Genomic DNA, 27,033 nt, shown 5'->3' on the forward strand with positions numbered 1-27,033 from the left:
AGGAAACATACAAAATCGTGTACAATAAAATTAAGGAAACAGCACCAGAATCGAAACCAGAAACAATAATCATGGATTACGAAACAGCTCAGATCAAGGGATTTTCAACAGTGTACAGAGAGACTAAAGTAAAGGGATTTTATTTCATTTTACACAGAGTGTTTGGCGAAAGATACAAAAATTAGGTTTGGGATCAAAATATACAGAGGACAGTTGCTTTCAATTTAACATTAAGAAACTTTTTGCTTTAGCTTTTGTACCAGAAAATCATGTCATTGCTTTTTACGAACATTTAATAGAAAGTGAATACTATAAAAATCATGAGGAGGACTGTACAAATTTACTGGACTACTTTGAGAACACCTGGATAGGCCAATTAACGAGAAGTGGAAACAGACGCAGACCAAAATACCCAATAGAATTGTGGAACTGCTACCAGGCTACCATGGAAAACACACCGAGAACGAATAACGCATTAGAAGGCTGGCATAGCCGCATAAATAAAAATTTCAACACACACCATCCGAATTTATGGCATTTTTTAAAGGATTTAAAATTAGAAGAACAGCACCAGGAATTACGTATTTCACAAACAATATCATTGGCAAACCAAGCACCGAAAAAAAAAAAGTACAGAGATTATGACAGTAAATTGATGCAAATAGTACACAAATTCAACATGGAAAACAAGGAAAATTATTTAGATTCACTGGCATTTAACTTAAAATGTTGAAAAACACTTACAGTTGATGGTCATCACGATTCCACGGTGAAATAGGTGAAGACTCCAAGAAAAACCCATAAATCCTGGTGTAAAGCTACATACCATATAATTGATCCACGAAAAAGCCAACCGAAAAAACAATATTCCAATGAAACTAAAAAATTGATGATTCCAGGCGAAAATCCAAACCAACGGAAAAAAAATACCCTCCACGGTGACTTGGTAAAAAGAAAATAAAATTCAAGGAAAGAATCCGTAAATCCGGATGTGAAATTGCAATCCTTATGTCTGTTCCAAGAAAAAAACATAATCCAGGAAAAAAAATGTATTAATCCATACGAAAAAGGCCGCCGCTCGAAAAAAACAATAATCCAAGAAAACAAATGTATTAATCCATACGAAAAAGCACGCCGCTCGAAAAAAAACCTGACTCCAGGAAGCATCCAAGGAAACCCAGTCAATCCAATGAAAAATGCAAGAAAAAGTATTGAAAACAAGAAAAAATCCAAAAAAACGAAGACCGAACTAACGGAGACGCGACCGCGGGAGAAGCATTTGGAGAGTGAACTTTAAAAATGGCGCTTACGGTTACGTAGCAGGACGTACCGTGCGTAAGAAACAAAAACAAACTTTTGTTATTAGTATACATGCATTTTTAGCGCAATAGCACCATCAAATGGTCATTTAATATATTACATGTTAAAATGAAATTTAGACTTAGAATACAGTTCTTTATTTATTTGAGTGGTTACATGCATCTAAAAGTTTATATTTAAAAACTATAATTAGATTTAAAAACATTTTTTATTTTACTGATAAGTTATAGTGATATATTTAATATTTTACCAATATATTGTGTTAATAAAAAAATAAAGATAATTTACCTGTGATGAATGCTTATTTTAGTAATTTCGAAAAATAAATGTCGAAAAAAAATAATGTCGACATTTTTGTTTGTCGACATTATTGTTTTCGACATTTATTTTTACAAATTTTGACTGTCGACATTTTTACTGTCGAAATTATGACTGCCCACCGTGACAATAGTAACACAGTGCTCTTTTTACAAATCTCTGTGTCTGCAGCGATCAATAAGTCGTCTATATACTGTAATAGTACACAGCCTGTTGATAATTCTAGCATGTCTAGCTGCTCCTTTAATGCTCTACTGTAAATACTCGGACTTTCCGTGTATCCTTGTGGAATGCTCGTGAATGTGAATGATCATCCTGCTAGTGTGAATGCGAACAAATACCTACTGTCTTTGTCTACTGGAATGCTAAAGAAAGCGTTTTTTAAGTAAATCACACTAAAATATTCCGCTGAGGCAGGTATCATTGTCAGAATTGTAGTGACGTCTGGCACTAGGGGAAATTGGGGATCAACTACTTTATTTAATGCGCGTAAATCAATTATAAAACGATAGGGTACCTCATTACCTCCTTTCTTGTATACCGGAAGAATCGGGCTGTTACATGTACTACCTGTTATCTCCTCAATTACTCCCAACTTCACCAGATCTGAAACAATACTTTTCAATCCTTTCTCTCCATCAGCTAAAATTTTATACTGCGGGATACGTGGCAACTGTAGGTGCCTTTCCCCGTCTTACTACGTGTGAGGGAAAAATAAATAAAACAGGCACAACCCCTTGTCGGGGAAAGAGGCACTGAGACCCGGCTGCAAGAGTTCAAAAGAAGGTTTATTTCTCAAGCTAGGAAATAACCCAAAAACTCCTTAAAAAACATTACATCAATGCCAGTATTTATATTAGTTAAAGTAACTCTAACAAAAAATACTAAATGCGTCTGATTGGCCAGACGGTGTGGTGCTGTAGGTGGGGGTAGCATCTCTTCCTCCTGGTTGGCTGAGTAGCTGACGGACGTCAAACATCTTGTGCTCCATGCAGGTCAGGGTCCGGTCACTGTGGTCACTACCTAAGCTAACATTGTTCCTTACTAAATGACAATTTATTCAAAACATTTTATACTATTTGTCACATTTCTACATGAGTTACACTCAATGATTATTGTCAGTACAATTGGGTCATTCGTGGCTTTAATTGAAGGCCTTGACCTTTATTTGTGCATGTGAAAGAGTCAGGCTATGTTCGCACCTCCTCCTAGGCTTCAGATTCATTAGTACAAAATAAAAGCATGTATAATAATAGAAATGCCTAAGGTTAGTGTTGGGTGTGTTGGGTGGGTTTCGCAGCACAGACGAGGGTCTGGCACTTGAAAGAAATACCTTACAGGGGGTGCAGGGTCAGAATGGTAATCCATTGTTCTAATGGGGGTGTGTGGCTTGCACGTTTATGAGAATGAATTGAGGCAGGAAGTGCTTAGCTCATCTTGGTTCACATGCCAGTTTTCAGGCATACAGTGATCTCAGAGGAAGAAAACTGTAGCATATTAATTGTTGCAACTTTCTCTAACTTCAGCGTGAGAATGGAAGTGGAGAGCTTTTCCTTCGCAGGGGAATGCAAGGGTGGGGGCCAGCCAGCTGCCTGCGCGCCTTGTGTGTGTGTGTGTGTGTCTCTGTCTTTGGCTGCTGCAGTGGAAGGGGGAGCCGAGAATTCCTGTACTATCGCAGTGAGGCCTGTTTACTCAAGATGGAGTTGAAAGGGGGCACAAAAGATGGATGCCCCGTGTCCTGCTCAGTAGTCCGATCTATGCATCAGTCAACCGTGGTTAACTTTACATAAGGGCAAGGGGTAATCCCACTACCGGAAGCACGTGGTCCAAATCTCGTTCTAAGGAGTGTACGGCGCGAGGGGGCCTGGGGACCCCTCGCTCCCATACACAACGTAATACCTTTTTTCAGAATTATTTTTACTGGCTCTATCTTTAAACATCCCACATCATTGTCATGCATTGCCCATATGCAAGTCGGCACTTTACTTAATTCATCTGGCAATGGTTTGGACAAAAATTCTGACACGGGTGTATCTTGAGGCCAAATTGTCAGAAACACCCCGTCCGGCGTGCAATGAATAATCGCACCTAGTTTTTTCAACAAATTCAATCCCAACAGATTTTCCCCACAATTTTTGTTAAAAGAAATGGACAATGCTCAGTGAATGGGCCTATGGTAACTGGGACTGGTTGAGATACTGGGTTAACTACTGGTGTTCCTGCGAACCCTACTGAAATATTCTTTTGCCCTGACAGTGGTATCTTTGGAACCAAGTGATGATCTATTGAACATTTTTGCGCTCCTGTGTCTACAAGAAAACGATGTTCCTCATTCGCTCCAGTCCCTGTCTTGGGCTACCCTATTCGGGAAATAACACATCATCCGATGTGTAATTACCGCTATTACATTCATCCCTTTGTCCAACAACTCGTCCATTCGTCTCACTACTGAAGATCTTTCCACCCCCATCTCTATTTTTCCTACCCTGTTCTTGGCTGCTCGGAGCCCGTCTCTGTCCACGTCCCGCTTTGTTTCGATGTCCCTCATAATTTCACCTTCGACCCAACTCATTCCTCCTCGGTAAGTGTGGACATTGCGCTCGCCAATGTCCCTTCTCCTTGCAATATGCACACTGATTTAGCCCTAACGGCCCTCCGTGCATATTGGGCTCATCCTTCAATTGGACATTTCTTCCCCTCCCATTGTATTCGCCCACTCTCTGTAGTAACACTCCTGTCTTCAAGTTCCATTTTAGCGCCTCTTGTACGCATACCTCTAATTCGTCCCTTATTTTTCTTAATGGTAGAATGAAACACCGCCGCTCATATGAGCCTGGTTCCTTCTCCCTCCTCGCCTCTTTACTTCTCCACCCCGATCCCCTACATATCTGAGCATGCCTTTCATTTAGCTCGTTCTTGAATTCAAAAAGCCTTCCCAGCTGTTCTTTTATTGCCTCCTCTCTTGTTCTGCCCCGCGCCATAGCATTCAAATCACGCAGTGCTTGTGGCGGCACCGTATCCGTTTCCTGCCTCCATACCTCCATCAAATATTCCCCCATGCATTCCAACAATACCTGTTCTCGCCAGCCTCTTTGAAATCATACAGTGAAGCCTGCGTCGCCTTTTCATCGTTCCCATCTATATACATCTCCGCTACTTCCCTCATCTTCCGTCTTTTCTTCTTGCTAACCATCTCATGCGTTATTCCGGAACATTCACTTGGTGTCATTCCCCCTCTTACTAACTCCTCCTTTGTTACAATGGGCTCGGGTACCTTAATGGTCGTAGGGAAAAAAGGAAGCTCTTGGGAGGGGGGTGCAGACGGAACAACTGGAACGGGAACGGGGAGTGGCTGTTGTAATGCTAGCGCTACGGGTTGGAGGATGATTGCAAGGCGGGAGAGAAATGTGTGTGCATCATGCAACTGTGTCGGTGTTTGAGCAACAAAGATATCCCCTCCCATCCCATAAGTGCACTGAATCACTGGAGGGGGATGAACAACAGCCTGGGCCACATACCATGGTGCAACTCTCGTCCACCCTTCTCTCCCATACTGTGGGCCTTCTCTTCTTTGCTCAGTTACTATATTCTCACTCAATCCACCTTGCGCACGTAATTCTTGCTGAGGATATATTTCATTTATCCCTAACTTGCTGACTTTATCAATTCGTCCCAGCCCAGCCCATACTCCTACTTTGTCTAACATCGCCTTATGTCTGTCTACATGCCTTTTCTTCCCTATTCTTCCACTGAATCATGGCTTCCTTCCTCCAACCTTTGAGATTGATGAATGCTGCGGGACGTTCTTTCTTTTTTATCAATACCTTCTCTAAGTTATCTATTCTCCTGATCTCAAAACTCCCATGGACCGGCCACTGAAGGTCCACTTGTTTTCTCGTTTGCCTATTCCAAGTCTCACAGAACATTATCGCACCCACACCATACTTCACATACATATCATACGCCGGCGTTCCCCCAGGTGGTGCAATTTGGCCATCTTCCAAAGATTGTCCACCGCAGTGGAAAAACTCCGCTAGGGTGGACAATACCCCAGGCATGTTTTTAACCTTCCCTTGGCTAATCGACCTTACACTGGGCGATTGAATTTGCAAAATCAACTCTTAATATCAGGGTATTTCGAATCGGGATACGACTCACCTGATAAATCAAATTGTCCTCAGGACACAATTCGTCTGTATACAGACGCAACCAATAATCGTCGTGTCTGCGTTTCTTGGCTTCTGCCTCGTTTTGGGACCCTCGCCTCCTTGTTCTCTGGCCAGGTACGTCGATCCGGGATCAGATGTGTGCAGATCTGCAGAGGAATTTTATCACTTCTACAGGGCGCCCCGAACACCTCTTGATCCCGGCTCGATCGTCCCGTCCTCGCCGTTCTCCGCCTTCACTCTATTACAACGCACACGATGGAACAAGTGGGGGAGGGTCCCTATTCGGGCGCCATCTTGAAAGGGGCCCCTAGGGGTCCCTCGTGTTATGGAAACAAGGCAAATCACCATACACCATAGATACGCCAGACACGAGGTTGTATTCCCAAAAGCTAGGGTTTATTGCAAGCAAAAATAGTCTCCGTTTGCCAACTCGGTCTCACGCCCCGCGACGTGTGTTTCCGGACCTCGTGGTACGCAAGAGAGCGAATTACATACAACAGTTACATATATACAAAATGCATGTCTTACAATCAGCTGTGACACGTCTAACACTGCCCTTTGTATGGTTTCTTTGAACCGGGTTTGATTATAGACATTTTCAATGAATATGACGAAGATGACACCTTCAAATATCTATTTTAGCAACAATATACAACATTGCAAGTTTTGAGACATCTTTCTTTGTTGAACAGAACACAATGCTTCTGTTCTTGCGAGTGAGCTACATACAGGGGAAGAGTCACATTCCTAGCCTAGTTATCTTTTAGCTGCTATTCGTGTCCTGGGAGCCGACACGCTCTACAGGGCTCGGAGAAGGGGGGCCGTAAGGAGAGCATAATTCAAGCCTTTAGCTGCACTTATTCTAACATTTTCTACCATATAACGAGACTGGTTGGCATCTGTGAAATGATTAAATGCCCTGCTGCTCTCTTTCAACGCTACATGCAGGAGGGGACTGGGCATTCCTCTACGCGGCTGCCTACGTTGTGTTTCAACGAACATCTCACGGCCTTGCAGCCTTGCTCTTTCACGTTTCGAACAACAATGTAACAGTCGAGCAGAATAAGCGACCTAAGCAGAATAAGCAGAATATGTATTCAGCGAAGCAGGTTAAACAGAAGGCAATGAGCAATCGTTAGAAAACAAGATGGCGATACTTGTCACATTAAGATGGCCGCACATTGGTCAAGCTCGGAAACCTGTATTCCGAGCGTTCTGCACATGAGGCGGTTGGCCTTCGGCCAATCTATACATTGCTCATCAATCATGTAATACCTATCTTTTAGACTGACAGCAGGTCTACGCCACCATTAGTACGCCTATCAGACACCTCACGAAACGTGACCAGGCGTTTCAAAGGACAAAGGAATGCCAGGAAGCCTTTGAGAACATCCGTAATAGCATTTTGAAGGCACAGGGACATGGCTTGTTTCCACACTGACAGAACCACAGAGGTGGTCGTGGACACCAGCCCAGTCGGCCTGGGTGCCATTCTGACACAACAGGACCAGGATAATCCACACAACTAGTACATAGTGACATACGCCAGCCAGAGCCTCATGCACACAAAGTAGGCATACTTTCAGGCCCGAGAAAGGGAGCCTGGCCCTTGTGTGGGCCTGTGAGTATTTTCATTTGTTTCTCTACAGAAAAGCGTTCAGTCATCACGGACCACCATGCCCTCCTTCGGGTGATTGAGTCCACATCTGCCACCTGTGTCATACCTGTGCTGGATCAGATGCTCTCGACATATGATGGAATCCCCAAAGTCATCAAATTCAACAATGGTACTCCCTTTACTAGTCAGGACTTTGCAAATTTTGCAAGGTATATGGGTTTTCAACATAGGAGGATCACACCATTATGGCCACAAGCCAACTGAATTGCAGTACGATTCATGGCAAACATCAAACGATCTCTGCAGGTGGCCAACATCACCAATAGCCCATTCGAACAAACCCTATACCAGCTGCTCAGAGAGTACCGACACACTGCGCACAGCACCACAGGAGTGTGTCCTGCTGACTTCATGTTTGGGAGAGCAGTATGTACCCGACTGCCAGAAGGCCTGATTACTCCCCCCAAGAGCTCACTATAACCGGCCCGGGCCCTTTATCGGGAGGAGAAAAAGAAAATGAAGGACAGGGCTGATGCCAGGCGGGGAGCCAAGGTAAACAACATAGTGGTGGGAGCCCAGGTGGCATGCGACAACCTAGAGGTCGGAAGGAAGATCCCACTTTTGCCTCTGAATGGCTGGCCATAACACATAAGAGAGGAACAATGCTGATGACACAAGGAGGGTCTCGCAAGACAATCACATGAAACACCTCACATTTCAGGAAATGCCCAGGTGAAGACACGCACACGTGTTACCCCACCCGAGCTGACCGGAATAGCTCAGACTCAGGGGACTAGGCTGCCAGACGCGGTGATAATCCTGAGGCAGCAGTGCCAGGACAAGAGAGACGCCCTCAGCGATCTTGCATAAAACCCCAACGACTGATTGAAGAGATGCGGTAAAATGTTTATCTATGGTGTTAAAAAGGGGGAGATGTAATGTTGTGCAGTGTAGCACAGCCCATTGCTGTTGTTGGGTTAGGGGAGGAGCCACGTTGGGCCAAGTGGGGAACGAAGTGACGCAGGGCTAGGGAGGGATTCCAGGGTGAAAGGGGAGTTCAGTGTTAAGTTAAATAAAGCCGTGTCTACACGCTGCACCGGTTTCCGGCATTATCATTGGTAACGGAATGGTCCTCCGTTGCTGTGCAGAGGTTGACCCTCACATTATCCTGTATATAATGCTTAGCAAGTCTGTGTAACATCAATTCACACTTTTTTTCCACTTGATGGCAACAAAGCAACACCGCACCACCAGCAAGGCACACCTAGACGAAGCAGGATGTTTCAGCGCGGCCGTTAGGGCGCAGCCGTTAGGGCACAGCCGACACAGGGACTGTTAGGCACCGGCATGTTTTGGCGCAGTGACTTTCGTATCAATGTGGCGGTTCCCTGGCATGCAGGCTGCTGAGCAGAACAGCCGCACCAAAATGTCCTGCTTCGCGAGAGATCTGCAAGTGACCTGCTGCACGCCTCGTCCCTGTACGGGAGGGAGTGACAGTCAGGGGAAAACCTCTCTGGGAAAACTCACCTTAGATTCTGAAATGCACGTCGTCGCTGCCAACTGGATAGCATGACCTAGGCGCTTTCAGCTCAATTGCTCTTTCCAGCTTTTCATTTTCATGCAAAGGCAGGGTTCGAAATTGAGGGGAGCTGGAAGCTATTTAGATCCTGCTTCTAGCATAGTAAGGCCTGGTTAGCTTCGAACCAACAGCTACCAGGAGCTACATTTGGGCAAACTGGTACCTTCCAAACATGTAAATCTTGAGTATTTGAGAATGTTAATAAAGAAGAATTAGAACACATCTAATAGACATTTAAACACAATGGTTCATACAAAATGGACAAACATTTAAAGGAGCATCTCTGGTAGCTCCTGGTTCACCTGCGGTGCTCCTGCCTACAAGGTGATGCCCGACACCCAGGAGCTGGTTTTAGTTCCTTCTCATCGAATCTCAGTTTCAAACCCTGCAAAGGTGCAAAGATGAAGTGCATTTTGGCTAAGGGCCTAGCTCCATGCCAATATATAAAAAATATGTTCGATATGTAAGGTACATACATGTGAGATATTACTGCTCTCGAGGGAAGGCATTATTGCCCAATACGTGGACAACTTGTCCTTGTGGGGGCAATATATATATTTATGAACCCCACAGTTCGTATTCAGTTTGTTATCCTGTGCCCGTTTGTTACGCCAGCGCCAAATTGGTTTTTGCGCCAATCTGGCTGCTGCGAAAGGGGCTCTGCGCCCAAAGTGTTGCGCCAAAATGGCCGGCGCCAAAAGGCTCATGCCAAAACATAGCGTACTGCACCCAGAGAAGCCATTTGAGGCTACACTTTCACCTGTCAGAGCATCAACCTCTTATTTCCCTGCAATGTGACAGCGTATATGGCGGTGGCCTCCGATGTGGGTAAACGTAGCGGACCACTCACCACAGAGTTCTTCATCAGCGCTCTGACAGTGAAGGCCTGGGTTTGCTTGGTGCTGCTGCCAGCGCCCTCTTTCCTGCAACCGGCCTTCTCGTGGGCTGCTTTCACCTGCGACTGTTTCTGCTGCTGTTCTGCGACTATCGCTCTCGGGACACCGGCCTGTAGTGGGGTGGAGGGGCTTGCGTGACAAAGGTGTCGGACTCCAAAAGATCCTCACTCCCATTCTCAGGGACGTGCATTCCGGATCCCCACAACCATTTAGACTCGTGGCTGCAGTCTTCCTCCCTAAGATTGGTGACGCATTGTTTTCCATTTTTGTACTCCGCCCAATAATAGGGTTTTCTACCTGCTAAAAGAACAGGACAGGCCACTACTGAATAAGACACAATACATATATGCTTGTGTAATTGAAAATCACATCATCGTCCTGATGAAGGCTGCTTATCTAATACACCACAGTTGGTGACGAGATGGCCGAAAAACACTGTGTCGACTTTTCTATACAGCAACCACCAGCACTGCTCTAAATTGGTAGGCCCTATACAACTAAGGAAATGAACTGGAAAAACACACTGTAATTCAACAGTGTCCAGATTTTGTGTCTAAGAAAGATATTTTATTTTTACTGTATAAACTGTTATGTTGAAGGCCTTTTTCTGTCTGGCCAAATGAATGTGTATAAAATAATTTTTTAGATATGTGTTCCCTGTAAAGAGAGATGTGTACAAGATTGGTAAGTACCGAAATAATAAAAGAGATATTTTTATGAAAAACTAAAATAGGATGCATGGTACTTGCTACAAATTAAGAAAGCATGACAGAGAAATTTGGAGCAATGTTTTCATCTTTCAAGAGAGCCAGTGAGAGATGGTGTTTCAAGCAACACATAACTTTGTGAAGCACATTTAAGTATGGAGCAGGAGAAATACAGAGAGAGAGAGAGACAGAGCCCAGAGAAAATATTGCTTCCTGCCCCCACCAAAAGAGTATAACTAAAAAGGACACACACTTGTCTGTGCCTGCTCATCACTAAGAGAGTAGAGCACACACCCCGTTATCGCGCTGCCTACTCTACACTAACAGTCCCACTGCCCTGCACCCCCTCTGCCAAAGGATACACGCCAAGCCACCTCAACCTCCAGGTCTACTCCCCGCCCCCTCTGCCCATGGATACACACCAAGCTACCCCAGCCTCCAGGCCCACTGCCCTGCTTCCATCTCAAAGCTCCCTCTGCCAAGGATACACACCAAGCTACCTCAGCCTCCAGGCCCACTGCCCTGCCGCCCGGCTCCAGCTCACACTGCCACAGGATACACGCCAAGCTACCTCAGCCTTCAGGGCAACTGCCCTGCACGCCCAAGCACCCCCAAGCTCGGGAGGATAGCTCAGGGGCAACGTGCTCGCCTTGGAAGCAAGACGACACGGAGCAACACAGGTTTGATCCCCGGGTCCGGCCTTACAAACCTTTGGGTATTAAGCGTGTTATAAATAACCCATCATATCTACCAAAGGATACATGCCAAGCTGCCTCCAGGCCCACTACCTGGCCTCTTCCCCCTCCCCAGCTCCCTCTGCCAAAAGAAACACGCCAAGCTACCTCATCCTCCAGGTCCACTGCTCTTCAGGTGCAGGGGAGAAACCAACACTTGTAGAGAGCACTCAGAGTGCTGTTTGGCTGCATCACTTCAGAGACTGCGAGAAATAAGACGTTTCTCTCCCTGAGCTTTCAATCATCGTATCGCTGTTTTATCAAAGGACTTTATTTTTTCTACTGGATGCTGTAAATCCTGCCTACAAGCACCTGGGATTGCATAAAAGGTGCGGGCCGCGCTGTCACCAGGATTGGTGATATCCTCGTCAGAGGACGTATAATCCGATTCGCCACCCTCCCCTAACTCCTCACCTTCGTCTCTTCTTCCAGTACCCTTCTTCCCTTTATTTCTTGGTCGCTCCTTTTTTTTATGTAGGTAGGGGCGCCCACGGAAGGAAGCCACCGTGTACCCAAAAAGGGTTTCCGGTGCTTCCTCCCGGGAACGCCGGTAAGGGGAAAAAGCCGAAAGGCACAAAAAACCCCGAAGCGACCTGCATGACTCTCCTTCGGAATGAGCTGGAATGTGCTGGAATGCAGTCGGCTGAAGCAGATACTCCGTGGTATTAGGATGAAGCTCCGAAGGAAGGTAGGCAGTCCTTAAACAGGCCGGGATCTGGTACACGGGGGATCACAGAGGAAGGTATCCGAATCAGAAGAAATCAGCAATCCAAGAAAACAGGCCTAGGTCTGGTACACAAAGAGGCTGGCAGGAGGAGAAAAAACAGGAAGGGCAGAAGGCAAGACAAGGGGAATAGGAAAAAGGACCCGATAGAATTCGGGTATCCAGAAGTGAGTGAGAGCAGGCGAAAAGGCAGACAGCACTAACGGAGGAAACCGGAAGCGTTGCAACGCGTACACAACCCGGAAGGAGCTGTATTTATACTCCGGGCCGCGTAAGCGCGCATACGCACGGGCGGAACTGAAAGTGGGCGTGACAGGCTACCAGCGTGCACGGCCGGATAATGTCTGCGCCGCCAGCGGTTCCACAGGCGCCAAGTACCGCGTGGCATGACAGTATGCCCCCTCCCAAGGGACCCTCCCCCTGGTTTGCCCGGATGGAAAAAGTGGAATTTGCGCAACAGTGTAGGGGCAGAAATATGGGAGAGGGGTTCCCAGGAATTCTCAGAGGAGGGGAAGCCCTTCCATCGTACAAGGTATTCTAGTCTGCCTCTATGATATCTGGAGTCGCAAATTTGAGCTACCTCGTATTCTTCCGGAGTGGAATCCTGAGGAACATTAACTCCCTCAGCTTGACGCCTCCAGGTATCAACATGAAAGGGCTTAAACTGAGACGCATGAAAGACAGGATGAACTCTGTTCAAGCTGGCAGGAAGTTTAAGACGGAAGGCCACAGGGTTGATCCTTTGTACAATCTTATAAGGCCCTAAAAACCTCGGGGATAGTTTGGATGGATGGGCCCAACGAGGTAAGTATCTCGTAGAAAGCATTACCCTGGAACCAACCTCCCAACCTGGCACGGGTTGACGATGTCTGTTGGCTTGGGACCTATAGCGTTCCTGCGCTGCCTGAAGGCTTTCCATAGCCTTCTTGTGTATCTCTTTAAGGCGGGTGACTGAGGAATCTACAGATGGTATATTAGTAGAAAGACAGGAGATAGGAAGAATAGACCGGGGATGGTAGCCATAATTACAGAAAAATGGACTAACCCCAAGAGCTGAGTGTACGGAATTGTTGTAGGAGAATTCGGCCAGAGCCAATAACGAGTGCCAGTTGTCTTGTTGGGAATTAGTAAAACACCTTAAGTATTGTTCCAGAGTTCCGTTTAGCCGTTCAGTTTGTCCATTAGACTGGGGGTGAAACCCCGACGTGAGAGCTCTTTCAATCCCCAGACGCTCACAGAGAGCCTTCCAGAAATGAGAGGTGTACTGACTTCCCCTGTCAGAGATGATCTTAGAGGGTATACCGTGCAGTCTAAAGATGTCTTGGAGAAATACTTCGGCCATGTTGGCTGCAGTGGGAACTCCGGGCAAAGGGGAAAAGTGAGCCATTTTTGTGAATGAGTCAACCACCACCATTATGCATGTGCACCCCTGTGAGATGGGAAGATCCACAATGAAATCAGTAGAGATTGAGCTCCAGGGGCCGTCAGGCACAGCACAAGGTTCGAGTAATCCTATAGGTCGTTGACGAGGGGATTTACTTCGGAGGCAGATGATACAGGATTGTACATAACGATCCACGTCCTCCCTCATTCTAGGCCAGTAGAAATGACGACGAAGGAATTCCAGGGTGCCTGTACCCCCCCGATGCCCAGCAAGTTTTGTGTCGTGACACCAATTCAAGGCCATCTTGCGAAAGGCAGGCGTGGGTAGATAGAGTCTACCTTTGACCAGGTAAAGACCATCTCTGATTTCGTACGTCAAGCCTTTGGCATGTCTCTCTACTTCAAAGCGCCCTCCCGATTCATCTTTTACCTGACTGAGGAACGTCGAAACCATTCCGATGCTTCTGGGTCGGGGAAACATGTGTTCACGAGGAGACTCGGAATCGGGTAGGTAGTCACAACGCCGTGAAAGGGAGTCAGCCAACACATTCATCTTTCCTGGGATATAAGTGATGTGAAAATCGAATTGGGCGAAGAAATGAGCCCATCGGGCCTGTCGGGTGTTGTAGCACTCGAATTGCCTCAGAATTTGCAGGTTCTTGTGATCAGTCCGGATTGTAAATGGATACCTGCCTCCCTGAAGGAGATGCCGCCATTCCACACAAGCCGATTTCATTGCTAGTAATTCTCGTTCAATGACCGAGTAGTTTCTTTGACTGGCGTTAAGTGTCTTCGAGAAGTAGGCGACAGGATGCTCTACTCCCCGAACCTCTTGGAGAAGGACAGCTCCTATGGCAGCAGCAGAGGCGTCGGTCTCCAGAATGAAGGGCAGCTCCTGGTCAGGCTGTAGAAGTATGGGTGCGGCACAAAAAGCGTTCTTAAGATCCCCAAAGCTATCCTCGGCCTCAGCCGACCATCTGAACGGCTCAGAAGATTTCTTGAGGAGAGTAGTGATGGGCAGGATCTTCTGGGAGAAATTGGGAATGAACCTACGATAGAAGTTCGCCAGACCCAGGAATCTTTGAACTTCTTTCACTGAAGAGGGTGAAGGCCAGTCTAGGATGGATGACACCTTGTGGGGGTCCATTGAGATACCCTGACTGGACAGGATATAACCCAGATAAGGTATGGATGAAGCGGAGAAAACACACTTAGCAAGTTTAACTGACAGGTGATTGTTCTTAAGCCTAAGGAAAACTTCCTTGACATGTTCCTCGTGTTCTTTGGCATTGTTGGAAAAAATTAGAATATCGTCAAGATACACTAGAGTTGTTTGGCACAACAAATCGGAGAACAGTCTGTCCATAAACCGTTGAAAAATAGAAGGGGCATTAACCAACCCAAATGGCATGACCTGGTACTCAAAGAGCCCAAACGGAGTCCGGAAGGCAGTTTTCCATTCATCTCCTTTGTGTACTCGGAGAAGGTGGTAGGCATTCCTTAAATCGAGCTTAGTAAATGTTGTTGCACCGTGGACGGCTTGTAAGATCTCAGTTATCAAAGGCATTGGATAACGGTCCTTAACAGTGACTTTATTTAAGCCTCGATAATCAATGCAAGGTCTTAGGTCCTTCGAATCTTTTTTGGAAACGAAAAACAAGGAAGCTCCAGCAGGAGACTTTGAAGGTCGGATCAGTCCATTAGCCATGTTATCGTCCAGATAACCTCTGAGATATTGCTTTTCCTCCAGTGACAGAGGAAACATCCTGCCGAATGGTACTAAAGCTCCTGGAGTTAGTTCGATGCAACAGTCCTCATGCCGGTGTGGAGGTAGTTCAATAGGTATCTTTTCTGTCACCACCTCTGCGAACTCCCTTAGATAATGGGGCAAACAATGGACAGACTTGGTTTCACAACTATTAGATTTCTTGACAGTTTCGAATCTTGGCTCGGGTAAACATTCAGCTCTACAGAAGGAAGATTGAAAACTCAATAGATTTTTTGACCAGTCAATGCTGGGGTTGTGCTTGCGTAGCCAGCAGATTCCCAGAATGATGGGGAAGTGCGCGGCTCTGATGATGTCAAAAATAATTCTTTCCGTGTGCTGTTGTACCGACAAGGTGAGTTCCTCGGTGGTGTGGGTGATCATGCCTGAGCTCAAAGGTTCACCATCCACACCTTCAACCTTCTGGTCTTCCTGTTTGGCAATTCTTTTAAGACCTTTTTGTTTGGCCCAGTGAATGTCGATGAAGTTGCCGGCAGCACCACAATCCAGTAGAGCTAATGTAGTCACATCTGTAGACTCTAGTTTGAGGGTCACTGTGAGCACCATAAAACGAGAGTCTTCAGGGATTTCGGGAGATGACACAGATAGAGAAACGTAAGGACTAGGACCAGCCCCTCGGTAGTGAGTCCCAACACTTACCGAGGGCGAGCGTTTCCCGACCTTCTGGGTGGAACCTCCGGACAGTCTCGTAACATATGAGTAGAAGCTCCGCAATACATGCACAGGCAGCCGTCCCTGTGCCGTTTGCGTTCCTCAGGGGTGAGCGGAGCACGCGCTGTCCCAATTTGCATGGGCTCCTCCTTGGAGGAGCGTGAGAAGGGTACAGAAGTAGACGGGTGTGTTTCCAGAAGAGGGGCAGCATTTGTCTTGGTCTTTCTTCTTTCCATCCGTCGTTCGGTCAGGCGGAAATCTATCCGGAGGGTTGCCGTAAGTAGATCCGCAAAGGATACAGGTCTTTCTATCCTGGCTAGCTCATCCTTTAAGTCTTCTCTCAGACCTCGCCGAAAGATTGCATATTGAGCCTGTTCCTGCCACCCGGCTTCAGCTGCCACCTGTTTAAACGTTGTAATGTAGGTTAGCAGATCCGAATTTCCTTGACGGATGTCCAGCAGATCCTCTGAAGCCAGGTAGGTACTTTCAGTACGTAGAAAGGTTTGTTGTATCAAGCCCTTGAAAGCATCATAATCCTGTAAGACTGGATCCGGCAGGTTCAACCAACGGAGTAGCCCATGCCAGGGCATTACCTGACATGTGTGTTATCATAAACCCCACCTTGGCATGGTCCGAGGAAAAGGTCTGAGGGCGGAATGAGAAGTGCAAATGGCACGCATCCAAAAACTCTTTTACTTTTTTTGGAGTGCCATCAAACTTGCCCGACACAAGGGGGAGCGGTGGAAGGTCGGTGGAAGGTCGTTCTCTCTCTGTTATTCGTTGCTGAAGGGTGGCATTGGCGGCCTTGAGATTCTGCATTTCCATATTTAAGTTCTGGACTGCTGCTACAAGTTCCTGCACTTGCTGTGGTGTAGCCATCTCAACTTCAATTGGGCGTTGCAAACTGTCACCAGGATTGGTGATATCCTCGTCAGAGGACGTATAATCCGATTCGCCACCCTCCCCTAACTCCTCACCTTTGTCTCTTCTTCCAGTACCCTTCTTCCCTTTACTTCTTGGTCGCTCCTTTTTTTTATGTAGGTAGGGGCGCCCACGGAAGGAAGCCACCGTGTACCCAAAAAGGGTTTCCGGTGCTTCCTCCCGGGAACGCCGGTAAGGGGAAAAAGCCGAAAGGCACAAAAAACCCCGAAGCGACCTGCGTGACTCTCCTTCGGAATGAACTGGAATGTGCTGGAATGCAGTCGGCTGAAGCAGATACTCCGTGGTATTAGGATGAAGCTCCGAAGGAAGGTAGGCAGTCCTTAAACAGGCCGGGATCTGGTACACAGGGGATCACAGAGGAAGGTATCCGAATCAGAAGAAATCAGCAATCCAAGAAAACAGGCCTAGGTCTGGTACACAAAGAGGCTGGCAGGAGGAGAAAAAACAGGAAGGGCAGAAGGCAAGACAAGGGGAATAGGAAAAAGGACCCGATAGAATTCGGGTATCCAGCAGTGAGTGAGAGCAGGCGAAAAGGCAGACAGCACTAACGTAGGAAACCGGAAGCGTTGCAACGCGTACACAACCCGGAAGGAGCTGTATTTATACTCCGGGCCGTGTAAGCGCGCATACGCACGGGCGGAACTGAAAGTGGGCGTGACAGGCTACCAGCGTGCACGGCCGGATAATGTCCGCGCCGCCAGCGGTTCCACAGGCGCCAAGTACCGCGTGGCATGACACGCGCACACCCGCATGCGCACACTTGTAGAGTGCACTCGGAGTGCTGTTAGGCTGGGAGATGCTTCTGCATAGCTCCTACAAAGGCCTTACCGTACTGAAACAGAACACTCTTCTGACTTCAACCCTTGTATAGAGACAGGAGTAAGTGGCCAACTATTTTGTTAACCTAATATAACTTAATTAATAGGAAATAGGTCTTATGCCTATGCATTGAAGTGCACAAGGCTGGCAAAGTTGCTCCAAGCACCTCGCCTTGCAACTGATTCTACAATTAACTGTCCATTGATGCCTCTGCTGCAACCGCTAAGTGCCTTGCCGCCGATTATTCTACTGCGGCCATCCTCAGACATTCGCAACTTCCTTCAAATGGCAGCGCGTGGATCTTTGATGGGGGTTGTGCCAGCACACTCAAACCCAACAGTGGATTTCCATGAATCTTTGAATACTGTGACAAGTGAGCGCTTAATCACGTTTACGGACAATCTGGATTCAGCCATTTTAGCAGGAGCGATAATGATGGAAGCCGCTGCTGGTCCATTCCCCCCAGAGACCATACAAACTTTAGACTTAGGGTAATTGGTAGCAAGGCTCTAGGAGTATTTTAGCCCAAAGAGATGCTGAACACATGTTGGCAGCTATTGCCAGCAAAAACAGTGCAGAGATTTGGTTTCTGTTGAACTTTACGAATAAAACACAACATGTGGCTTTACAAGTTAACCCCATAACCCCATAGCCGACGAGACCTGGGTAGCCCATTTTATTGCACTATTCGCCCTTGATTTTGGTAACGCCAATGTTCGAGGAAAGGGTGACAAACCATGAGTGGATACTTTCCTTTGACTTGGATGACATCTTGGAGATTATAGCTAAAGCTACTAACTCGCGAGCAACGGGTCCAGATGGACTATCCAACGCAATGTTTAAGGCTTATCCACACGAATGGGCCCATATCCTGGAAACTTTGTTTCTTAGAATCCTCAACATGTTTCAGTTCACGACTCATTGTTGCAGAACATTCATTGGGAGTATATATAATTTCCAACGCTATGTAAACACACAAATGATTCAGCAGAGCATTCTAATTGATAGGCTGATTTTTCTTTTTACAATTTTAACATTTCTGCATCTTCTATCCTCACATTCTGGGTTCACACATACACCCTTTTTGTAGAAATCTGCAGGTGACAAAAGTATTTTAAAAAAGGGGGAGAGTTATCTCAAATTACTGTTATTTACTTTCAATGTGGTATGTATCTCTGAGGAGATTATAATGACATTTTCGGGTGAGATTATCACCTTAGTCTCCTCTTCATCATTGTCCCATAATGGTAAATCCCCTGTGTACAAATGACCGGGGCTACCATTAATTTTGTAGCATATAATTAATATATGAAGAATATATCATATGGTCGAATGATGCTGATAACTCAAGAACGGCGCTTCTTATCTTAAAGTTTAAAATTTAAAAATATCTTAGTGTCACGTCTTTATCTTGGCTTTCATCCTCGAACAAAGATTATTTCTTAATTTTATAGATCTCAAGCATTAGAAATGCATTAGTTCTTCATTCTGAAATTCTCCCACGCTCCTGCTTCTTTGTTCAGCGGAGCGTGGGAGAGGGGTCGCCGGTAGCCCTGAGGGAACTGCAGGCCAAGGAAGCCCTGCCTGGCCCTTGCGGGCCTCCGTGAGTGGATTTGTGTTTTGTTTTGAATATTTGCTTCGCGCTCTGAGCGTGTTGTTGTGCCTGCTCCCCCCTCCCATTTCCTGGTCCTCCTCTCCCTTCCCGCCTCCCTGCCCGCCCACACCCCCCTCCCCTTCCTCTCCTCCCTCTGCCTATAACCACCCCCTCCTGGGCAGCCCTCTGTCCGGCAGCCCCCCTGCGGCTAAGGGCCCCTAGGCCAAGGGCGACTCCTACAGTTGCGGCTCCCTGTGTGTCTGCAGGTGTCCGCAGGGGACGCTTGGCGCCGGTCCACCTTGGTTAGCTCCTCCTGCTCCCTCTGCCCACCGCTTTTAGACCTGTCACCTCCTTCGCATTGTGCCCTGTCTTCACTATGCCTTGCAAAATGTGGTAAACTAGGGTTTTTCTCCCCTCGCAGGATTTTCAAACTTAGGTGGCCTCTCCACTAGGTACCTGATATGCATTACTGTGTTCACTGTGTTCTGAATCTGTGGTAAACTAGGGTTTTTCTCTGCTCGCAGGATTTTCAAACTTAGGTGGCCTCTCCACTGGGTACCTGATATGCATTACTGTGTTCACTGTGTTCTGAATTTGTGGTAAACTAGGGCTTGCTGCTCTCTTCCTGCCCGCTTGTGCTTGTCCTACCCCCCTCCCCACTCCCTCCTATCCCATGGTGCTCTCTATCTTACCTATCTTTTCTAACTGCTCCTCCATTGACTATCCTGCTCTCCTCACTAAATCTGGTAGGAAAAAGTTTAAAAAGGACATCCTGGTCTCCAACCCAGGCCTCCCTATCGCTGACACCTACACCAGTGCCTCCTCTAAGGAAACTCTAACTGACATCCTCTTTTTCGTGCCTTCACCTGACCTATGGACCCTTCATATGGTCTCTGTGCTCTCTCCTTTCTCCTCTTCTCCCATTAATGGTGGCACCCGCTGGGACGTTCTCTTGGTCTCCTTCCACTCCTCTAAGGCCATCATTAATGTCTACGCTAATGGGACCGTCTTGGTCCAAGGCCCTCAGGCCAACCTTCACCTCTTTGATAGACGCTTCCCGCGCCTCATCAACTTCCTTTCCTCTCCTGCTGTCCCCCCTCCTCTGTCCTCGGCTACCTTGCCTCTACCCTCCCTCCCTGCCCCCTCCCGTGCTCCTTCTTCTCCTCCACAGGGCGTACCTCTGATCTGTACCCCTCCCCGGAAGTCCTTCAAAGATGGCAACCTTCTCCACATTGCCACTCTTAACTCTCGCTCTGCTGTCAAACATTCCTCTGATATCTGCCGCCTTCTTGAGGAACTGGACCTTGACGTACTCTGTCTCACTGAGACATGGTTCACGCCAGCTCTGTCACCAGCTTTGACACACTCCTACCTGACGGCTACAAGATCCTCTCCGTGCCCAGGCCCAACCGTGCAGGGGGGGGTGTGGCTCTTATCTTCCCCGAGTGGATTCCTGCCACTGCTATTCCCCCGCAGACCTACTCCTCTTTTGAATGTCTTGTCTGCCGACTCTCTCTCTCTCCTAGCCATTCCCTTACCGTGGCTACTATCTATCGGCCACCTGGTCAAATTTCCTCCTTCCTCTCCGAGTGGGCGGACCTCTCCTCCTCACTTCTGTCCTCAACCACTCAACACCTCTTTCTTGGAGACTTCAACATCCACCTGGATGCCTCCTGTCCCCCCTCTGGACTCTTTCGCGACCTCTGCGACTCTCTCTCACTCTCTATTCTCCCGTCTGGGCCAACCCATTCGACTGGGCACACTCTTGATGCCCTGATCTCTTCTGACCTTCCCCGCTCTGTCCCTCTCTCCACCCCTCTCTCCTGGAGTGATCACTTTCTCCTGTCCTCCCACCTCACCCTCCCTACTCCACAGGCAAAGCCACCCTCATCACTGCCATCTTCCTTCTCGGTCATCCGACCCATGAAGCGTGTGTCAGTTGAGGCTTTCGCTGCCACCTTCTCGCCCCCTCTTCCCCCCTCGACTGACTCCCACCCTGACACAGCCCTCTCCACTCTCTACTCTGCTATATCTGATACTCTTGATATCCTTGCCCCTGTTATGAGAATCCGCCTGAAGCCCGAAGCCAAATGTAACTCCTGGTATGACTCGGATCTCGTCACCCTTAAACGCTTGTGCAGGGTGGCAGAGAGGAAATGGCGTGCTTCATGTTCATCCTCTGACAAACTGGCCTGTCGCCTGCTCCAAAGGCAATACCGGCTCTCCGTTCTCACCAGAGAGCCCTTATCCAAGCCCGCATCACTGCAGCATCTAACAATTCGGTTGAACTCTTTAAAATCTGCAAGGAGCTGGCCAACCCTGCTGCAGTCTCTACCTCTCCTGCCCCCTCCCAGGCCCTCTGTACGGCACTGGCCTCTCACTTCATTTCAAAAACTCAGGACATCCTGTCCTCACTCTCCTCCCATCACCTCCCCCCCTCTATTCCCTGCCCATCCTCTGGCCCTCCTGCAGCCACCCCTCCTCTCTCCTTCTCTGCCTTTCCCCTTTTTTCTGCGGTTTCGAGACAAGTCCGATCTATGAAAGTCTCGTCAACACAGGTTCACCCCTGCTCCTCCAAAACTATTAAGGACCACATCGACTCCTTGGCTCCTGCCCTTGCTGACTTCTGCAATCACTCCTTCGCCTCTGGAGTCTTCCCATCCCCTCTCAAGCACTCCCTTGTGCACCCCCTTCTTAAGAAACCCTCTTCCGACCCGTCCTGCCCAGCAAACTATCGCCCTATCTCTATCACTCCTTTCCTGGGCAAGCTCCTGGAGAAACTTGCCATCTCCCAGCTTAATCTCCATGCTGAATCTGTTGGTAGCCTTCATGACCATCAGTCTGGCTTCAGAGCTGCCAGAAGCACGGAAACTGCTCTCCTGAACATCCGTGAGGACCTGCTCTGGAACCTTAACTCTAACATTCCATGTGTTCTCATTTTGCTTGATCTCTCTTCTGCCTTTGATACTGTCAACCATACCATCCTGCTCAACCGTCTCCGTGATAACCTGGGTATCACTGGTCAGGCTCTGGCTTGGCTGACCTCTTTCCTCTCAAATCGACCCTCCCAGGTCCAACTGGGGTCTTTCCTGTCTGACATCTTTTTCTCTACCTGTGGTGTCCCCCAGGGTTCTAACCTCTCTCCCTGGCTGTTCAACCAGTATCTGGCACTTCTCGCCCACCTCATCGCTGCTCTCTGCCCCAACTTTCAGTGCTATGCGGATGATACCCAGCTCATTTTCAGGCTACCCTCGGCCTCCTCTTCTCCTTCCCTCATCTCTGACTGTCTTTCTGCTATCCAGGAATGGTGTGCCGCCAATGACCTCTGCCTTAATGCCAGTAAGACCGAGATTCTACTCATCGGCACACCCACTCCCTCCTTCCCTGCAGCTCTCTGGCCGGCCTCTCTTGGCCCTCTTCCTGTTCCTACCTGCAAGGCAAAAAACCTCGGGGTCATCTTCTGACGTTTCTAAGAAGTCACACTACCAGCTGCACCTCCTCAGAGGTATCCTTCCTTTCCTCTCCTTCCCCCAGAAGCTCACTGTCTCCAGAGCCCTGGTTCTCTCGGAGCTGGACTACTGTAACAGCCTCTATCTAAATCTGCCTGCCTCTACTCTCCGCCCTCTGCAACTCATCCAGAACAGTACTGCGAGACTTGTCCTTGGCCTCAAGCCCAGGGACCGTATCTCTCCAGGACTGAAATCGCTACACTGGCTCCCAGTGGCTGCGAGGATTAAGTTCAAAACCCTCTGCATTGTCCACAAGGACTTCTGGGGCCTGGGGCCAAATTACCTTCAACTCTCCCTTCCTAAATATCTTCCTTCTCGAGCACTTCGCTCTTCCGCCTCCAACTCCCTCAGGGTAAGCCGCTTCTCCAAGCAACGAGTTGGGGGGAGATCTCTCTCCGCAGCAGGGGCCTCCCTCTGGAACAGCCTTCCTGCCTCCAAGAAACTTGAGGAGAACCATCTCCTCAAAACCTTCCTCTTTGCTTCTGCTTTCTCTCTCCCTCTCCCCTGCTAAATCACTGAAACTGTACTGAATCAGCAACTGGGCCACTCACCAATCTCGGTCCTTGGCCCAGCCACTCTCCCCTGCACTGCCTTCCTGGCAACCCCTGCACTGCGGGACTGTCTCTGTATCCCTACAGCCCCCCTTCCCAGCACTTGTCTGCACTTATCTTGCACTTGCCACCAGCTGGCCCTTATTATTTATCTTGTTCATTACTAACCCTGTACTGCACTTTCCCCTCTCCCTTTCCCCCTTGCACTTTTCCCGTCCCCCTTACCCATGCACTTGCGCGATCTGAATGACACCTGGCCTAGTAGGATCGTTGTCTGTCTCCCCTTGTTCCCCCCTCCCTGCCTCGTCACGCCTTGAAACACTTGTGTATAGGCGCGTTACAAATGCTATATCATATCATATCATTCAACATATTTTTTATATCACAAATGTTGTCAAAAATAACTATTCTTTTTCTTGTCGGATTTAATTTAGAAAGAGAGCATGTCTAGAATTCTCAGCACTAGGGTAAGTAATTCAGTGTTGGAGTACCATCAAACTTTCTGTGTTATAGATATTCAGTTTGATCCTCACTTCATGCCTGTTGATAAAGGTATACCTGTTACTACCCCTATTGTCGATCTAATTTACTTAAAATTGACACATATTGCCAAAAAACCCACAATACTGAACTAGTTACTTACTTACCATAATCACGGCACAGTCCGTCATGAATTCTCCAGTATTTCCACCTCCCAAGAGTTTTCTCGTTTGAACAAACCCAGTATTTTATGTCCCTAGCTAACCAATTGTCGTCAAGGATGAATTCCCACAGCTAGACCAGCAATCTCATTCGGCTGCTGGATCAACCAAGCAACTGTCTCTGAGGGAGATCACATACTATTGAGCATAGCGAAACTGGATGCGTGCAAATGAAAAAAGTTGTAGGGGTACACATATTGGTAATAACAATGTTCTAAACCAGACAGAGAGAGGTTCTGGTATTTGTGCCCCTCTAACACCCATTCTGATCCATAATAGTGGAATGACTAGACCGGTACTCTCACCCAGTCTTTGCATGAACTTGACGGCCATTTCTAGAGGAACAATCTATGAACTAGAATGTTACTGTCAGTCTGCTGACCATTAGCTGATACATCATTGCACATCTGGGGGTGGGGGGGTGCTGTTGCACAGAAAATGGAGTAGCAGCAGAGAAGTGCCGCCCGCCCCGGGATTGATGGCCCAAAAGGTATTTGCACCAAAAACGGCAGTGCTAAACCTCGGAACAAAATCGATGAGGAGGTGAATCCTTGTGGGACACATGGGTGAAGTCTGGAGGTCGGGGAGGATCTGTGGAGGAGTGAACGGAGTGAGCTCCGGAATGGCTGGGAGGAGGAGCTCAGGCTGAAAGTAGTGGACCGGTAGGTTGGGATGCAGAGAGAAGGGCACAGGGGCCTGGAACCAGGCTGGAGCTGGAATATCACCACAGTCCTCTCTGTGGAGGTGGGAGATAGAGTCCCGCCCCCCCGGCTACCCCTCCTGGAATCAAAGAGTTCTGAATGCTGAAGCTTAGTTCCATTCACAGTGCTTTGAGGGCGTGAGACTCGCTGACAACAGAAAGTTTACCTGCAGAAGCAAACTGGACCTCGCCCTCCCAGAGTCCGACTCCTGTCAGTGTCCGTGACTTCCTAACACATCTATCCCCGCCTGGGAGTGTAACTATAGAACCAGAGACTACAGTATCTCTGGAACACATCGACAACCACAGCCAGTTATGGATTACCACCTACTGCTTGCTGACACACTACACTAGCAGCCAGACACTTGCACCAATGAGAGGTTGGGTCTACTAATAACAACCACCCATACTTACAGCGGGCTTGGGTACTGTAAGGAAGGCATGATATCAAACAGTGAAGACAGACACAAGTGATCACAGTTCAAGGGTATTTATTGAACTTCAATGGGTTGGATGAACGCCTAGCTAACCCTAAATTGAAGGATGGGAGTAGGCTACAACCATCAAAGTAAAAATAACACAGTCCTAATGGAGTCTTTTCAAAATAAAAAGGGCCTATGCTAATAAACCTATTGCCAATCCCTTCTTCTAAATACAAATGGTGTGGGAAAATAATGTATGCAAAAGAAAGAGTATTCAAGAAAGAATATGTCAGTACAGCCGGTCAATTAGCTTTCCTTCCCCACGTTTTCAGCACGGGGCAAGGTGGCACACTCGAGCTTAGCACAGATTCTGGCTTCTCCAGCACGAGGATGCAGGTCAGGATATAAACCAGGGCCTTCTGCGACAAAGTCTCATTCCCAATAAAGTCTCTCATTCGTAAAATGGCAAAACACAACATCAAAGTTTCTTTCTCTTTAGGAGTCTCACGCTTACAAAGTCTCGGGTGCACTGTTTACCCTGGGTCTCTCTCAGCCGGGCTCGGACCCCTTTGATACACTGATTCACAATAGGTCTCCCTCGATCGGGCTCGGATCTTGCACTCTCGCTTTCTTCTTATTTCACAGTTCGATAAATTCACATAGGTCTCAGTCACCCGGGCTCAGACCTTGATGCATTTATTCATAATCAAAGACCTTCCACTGTGCAATTGATTTTACTTATATCCTTGCAGGACCACTTTGATTCATTCTTATTTGATTTCTATTCTTCGTTTTCACATTGACATATTACAGTTCCTTTTGCCACTTCTTTGTGGGATACATCAGTCAGAGACCTTTAATTGGACACACACGCGGTGCCAGACAACTCTGCTATTTTTTATCTTAGTTCGCGTTAAATGCTCAAACAATTCATCAGCCGTCTGGCCTTTACCCGCGTCTTTCATCAAACGCTTCAACGTTCGCTCTTTCGTGTAACAATGTTGCTGCTTGCAACCTTCGTTTCAACACAGACCGGTCTCATACAGTTTCCTTCAACTCACCGGCTGTGTTGATTTCTCCGTTTGTGGCTTTGATCTCGGAGCCAAGGACGATACCACAGCGGCTGCTGCTCCTCCCCGACTCGGTCATTCATGCAGGCGGGCCTCGGATATGTCAGACACACAATGCAGGATTCTTCGGTTTCCCTTGTTGGCCTCACACGTGCTGCTTTCAAGTTCCTAGGAGTATAACGATCACTTGTCGAAAAGGTCAAGGGTATCTCCTTCTTTGTTCTCCTTTCACGGTCTGCCGTCTCTCTCCATCGGCTCAGCTGCTGCCTGGGAAGAACCGCTCCTTTGTGTGCTTTGCCTCGCTCAAAGTGTGCTCTCGTACTCCGCCTTTTATCCCTGTGGGGAGGTTCAATTGAAGTCAGGTGTGTATTGTCAAAGGTAATTGCCTGACTCTGCCTGACCATGGTATTTGGACAGGTCAGGTACATTGCTTGGGTATTAGTCTGTTTTCTCCCAAAGTGGGCGGTTTGTGTAGCAGTGTTTGTGTAGGGAAGGGGAGGGAGTTAAAGTTCCCCGGTATCCTACCTGGTAGGAGGGGTTAAATGTGTTAGAGGGAAAGGGATACCGCGTCTCGCCATCAGGTGTCCCACTCCCCAAGGACCCCTCACCCAGACGATCCTCCCGCACTGGCCCACCCCCAGGGTCTGGATACAATGGGGATGGCCGTGACCTGGCCACCTGAGAGAGAGATCCCTGGGGACTATCGGGTGAGACACCCTCTGGTTTCTCACAGTACCCAGCGCCAACTGGCAAGGAACACAAGTAGCTACAACAACCCATCGTCAGGCGCAGGGAGCCGTGGGAAGCCCTGCATAAGAGGGGCTGGAAAAAGGCGCTATT

General features: G+C 47.8%; 1 protein-coding gene across 3 annotated transcripts in view; it reads left to right on the forward strand.

The window, feature by feature from the left end:
• Positions 1-27,033, forward strand: part of LOC138521877 (E3 ubiquitin-protein ligase TRIM39-like) — a 136,862-nt gene that overhangs the window by 22,429 nt on the left and 87,400 nt on the right. For 2 of the 3 annotated variants that reach the window (XM_069635034.1, XM_069635036.1), the window contains exon 3: positions 23,735-23,767. The exons of the other annotated variant lie outside the window; for it this stretch is intronic. In XM_069635034.1, the coding sequence (XP_069491135.1) occupies positions 23,735-23,767 (33 nt within the window). The remainder of the gene's footprint in view (positions 1-23,734; positions 23,768-27,033) is intronic. 3 annotated transcript variants of the gene reach the window in all.

The sequence above is a fragment of the Ambystoma mexicanum genome, chromosome 13 (genome assembly GCF_040938575.1).
Source record: "Ambystoma mexicanum isolate Mex_15411 chromosome 13, UKY_AmexF1_1, whole genome shotgun sequence".
Taxonomy (NCBI): domain Eukaryota; kingdom Metazoa; phylum Chordata; class Amphibia; order Caudata; family Ambystomatidae; genus Ambystoma; species Ambystoma mexicanum.